General features: G+C 29.2%; 1 protein-coding gene across 1 annotated transcript; it reads left to right on the forward strand.

Annotated features, from left to right (window-relative positions):
* Positions 1-1,949: 1,949 nt before the first annotated feature.
* LOC111630496 lies at positions 1,950-2,502 on the forward strand (the record flags this gene model as incomplete). The annotated part of the gene is made up of 2 exons (XM_023374605.1): positions 1,950-2,044; positions 2,131-2,502. Coding segments are annotated over exons 1-2 (418 nt in total), but the record flags the coding sequence as incomplete, so codon positions are not given.
* Positions 2,503-4,185: the final 1,683 nt, after the last annotated feature.

A 4,185-nucleotide genomic window follows, 5' to 3' on the forward strand; every position in this document is an offset into this window, starting at 1 on the left:
ACCCCCCCAAACTGTAGCCCCTGTGCGAACAATAAAGTCAAAGGAACCATACCCCTACTCGCGATCCTTCGCGAGATATAAGCCCCTGAAATAATAAATTCCTATTACAAATATACTGAATTATTTATATTGTTATATTGACCAAATAATAATTTATGGGCCAAATGAATAATAATAATTCATATTGTTAATTTAAATAAGAATTAAAATTGTTAATTTGAATGTTTGAAATATGACACACGATAGGGGTGCCTCTAGTGTCCGTTATCAAACGGTTACGGGACAGATGGACACTTTGAATGGGTTATATATATAGATAATTCACAACCTTCCTAATTATCCTTATTTGTAAATTATTCAGATGAAAATAATATTAGTTTGTAATGTATAGAGAGAAGTAAAAGATAATCAAATTAAAAAAACAAAACTCCCAATGAGTGCAGACAGGGAGGTATATAGAATCTGTGGAGAGTGTTCTACTTCCTGCAGTTACAACTACCACTTATCAATCCATCAAACATTTTAAGTATTTCAAGTTTCAGTTTAAATCAGAAAAATGATAATTTTCAATTAAACTGTCAGTTTTTGGATGCACTATACATATAAAATTATTACATATATTGTTTTTTCAATATCTGCTGATTTCCTGGATCTGAAAGCAGTCTAAAAAAATGTTTAGATGAAAGCAATCTGTCATTGTAAGCTAAAGTCATGACTTTCTCAAATAAAATGCAACAGTTAAACCTAGAACTTTACAGAGGATACTTATGTATGCCCCTGAATAATTATACAAAAGCTCATTAAATTCTTCTTTCAGCCTCTCTTTGTCAAATATTAGAACTCCTATATGTTCTTATATGTGTGGAAATATGGTATCCATAATCAATCTAAGACAGTGTTTTTCAACCTGTGGGTCGCGACCTTCAGGGGGGTCGCGGGTAAAAGAGAAAAACAAGTGTTTGTAGGTCCTACACTACATTAAAAAAACTACAATTTCAGTGAGAATTATGACCCACCCCAGAAAATGATAGCCGAAAAAGTGTTGAGCTGATTTGCAAAATGAAATAAAAAGTAGAAGGTGAGAATTCTGATCCTAAAAAGAAAAAAGGTCAACAGTTTCCTGTGCCAAATGTTATAAGTAAAGGAAGTTTCATACTTTATGTGTGTTAAATTATTGTCGATTCTTCTGAAATTTTCATTTTAATCAACAATAATTTGTCTCAACAGAAAGAAAATTAAATACATAGTTTTTAAAATCACTGATATAGTTTTATTATGCCCTAGGGGGGTCACCAGAATTTTTTAAGTTGTAAAGGGGTTGCGTATTCAAGAAGGTTGAAAAACACTGATCTAAGAAATTCTTAACTTACAACAATTTGGTTTGTTTGAAAAGTAAGGTAACAAGCCATTATTCATAGAACAGTTTTGTTTCCAAAACAGCATGTAATAACATGTAGCAAGAGGTATCATTAGTGTCCCACAAAGTTATCTTCCCTTCATTTGACATACAAACAAGATCATAAGCTATCCAAATTCACAATATTTCAGTGTTATATTTTATTAATCCATTTTTCAAACACACCAACTACTTGCATATATTGAACAATTTGATTTGATTATGTATGTAAATATTAGCATATCACTATAATTTTATGGTACCTTGTTATATTAATTCCATTATAATCTTTTCAATTTCTCTAATTATTGATACTGTTTATGTAAACATCTGATGTTTTTAAATGTTAATTGATTTTTGAACATTTATTTTATTAATTAGTAATTGATAAATTTGTTTTTATTATACTGAAACTTTAAGAAAACAAATTGTTTAATTCATAAAAATTTGAGTTATTCTTTTAAATAGCATAATACAAAATATTAGAAAATTTAACCAAAGTTTACTTTTAGTTTTTGCAACAATAGTAAAAATGCTGAAAATTTTATATTATTTACAGATCATTACAAGAATGCCATATTTTTCTGAAACAGGATTCTGAAATGGATCATACTGATACATTTTCAAGCATCTTTCAAGATGCCTTTGGTGAATTTTACATTAAATTTTACTGTTTTTTATTTTCATGTTTCATATTTTGAATAAATAGATTCAAATTATATTTTACTTTTTAGTTTATTGTGATAAATTGTCTGATCTTGGTTCAGATATTTCAAGTCCAGATTTGATTGTACAAAATTCTATGCAAACTAACAATGTGTCATCAATTCTTCCCCATTCGGTTGCTTTAAGTTCTCCTAAGTCTAACAGCATTTCTTCACATTGTGCATCATCTCCAAAAGTAAACTATAAAGTCGAAGATGTTTTATTAACACCGGAAGATTTTATTTCATCTTCACCTACATCAGTAAATAAAATAGCACCATGTGTTTCATCTCCATCATCATGTGTTCCTGTTGCTTCTTGGGAAGATTTAGATATCAAATCTCCTCCATCAGGCAGAGATGAAAATTCCATAAATTCCATTACTTCATTGGATACTTCATGTAAATATTTTAATTTTTTTATTTATAAAATAAAATAATTTGATGTAATGCAATTTGAAATTGATATAATATGATATTTTATAATTTGTCATTGTTTCTTTTATAAGAAACTCTGATAGATTTTAGAAATAATTTTTTTAAATCTAGATCTAGCAAATCTTTTACCATTTCAAATGGAATAACATGTAAAACTGAAGAATGATTATTATTGTATTTGCAGTGTTTAAGTTTGCACCTTTTGTAATGATTAGTTGAATATATATATATCTGAAAAATGTGATATCAAACTGAACATTTAAAATAATGAATTCCTTCAAAATTAAACTCAAGTAAATAGATTAATATCCTATTACTTGAATATCTTATAATAATGATATAACGATGGGTTGATGATAATAATAATAAGTAAGAAAACAGTACATTAAGAATGCACACTAAGAAAGGATTTTTGGAAATTCCCCCTGCAGGGGAGAGAGAGAGGTTTAAGAATTACCATGAAGAACTCTGCTTCTACTGTAATATATAATATTTTAGATGCAGTGTTTTTGCATTTTTGCAGGAAATCAAACATATTTTTAGACCCATCTAAAAATTTTCTAATTAGTCTTGGTGGACCTAATTCTTGCATCTGGTGAAAACAGGTAAGATCAGCTATAATCTAATAATCTTAATCTCTGATAATCTCTCTCATAATCTATTGCTACTTTTTGCCCAAGCAACACTGGAGCAGAAACATTTCAGAAAAGGGGCAAAATATCATACATATATGTCATTTCCTCCTCTTTGGGTCTTTCAATTTTTTCTCGCAAATTGCATAATGGAATGTACTTTGATGCATATTCTGAAACTTGTATAAAATTGGAATATATTACTTCATTTGAAAATTTAACTGAAATTATATGAAAGCTGTGCTTTCACAACAATTTAAGTTTTTCAAAATGTATGGTTCCATATTTATTGCAAGTGCGTGTTTCATATAAAAAATTTTCTTTGTATGTCGATTTCATCCCAACAAAAATCTTTGTCCCTTTGGGGATTTGATGGACTATTGGGAATTTAATCAAATTCAAAATGCAATTTTCAGGTACCCAGATATCAGCCATAAACCAAAAGTTTTTGTTTATACTTATACTTTGTTTCAACAATCTTTCTGTCAGAATAATCAAAGAACAATCATCAGTGTATCTCCTCGGTCTCTTATTGGCAGTTATTATTACTGGAAGTGTTACCACATTTTTCTGAGTGCAATAGTCTCTTGAGGATTGAACTTTTTCTTTTGTTAAAGTGCCACGAACTTCCATCAAGTTCAAAGTCTGTTCTAAATCATTAGGTGCCATATTAAAAATTCTGATCATGAGGAGGAAAGATCTCATCAAGTCTCTTTTAGATATATTAATATTATCATTTGTTTTTCTACATTTCTGATCAACCCAGTTGCAAAGTCTGCAAAACATGCAATTTGTCAATCCTATAGTAAGCAGGACACATCAATAACTTGTGGATGGTAGTTTCTTTGCATAATTGGAAATCATTGGTGTTAAAATAGTCCTTACACAAATTAAATTGTCTCCAACAATAATACTGCAATTGGTATTCATTGTGCCTGCAAGCCAAATTGTGGATGACAATTGTCCATTGTAAGAATGAGATAATAGCGACGATTCAAACATTTCTTTTCGAGTT

Source organism: Centruroides sculpturatus, unplaced genomic scaffold, assembly GCF_000671375.1.
Source record: "Centruroides sculpturatus isolate CEXI.00-Female unplaced genomic scaffold, Cexi_2.0 scaffold554, whole genome shotgun sequence".
Taxonomy (NCBI): Eukaryota; Metazoa; Arthropoda; class Arachnida; order Scorpiones; family Buthidae; genus Centruroides; species Centruroides sculpturatus.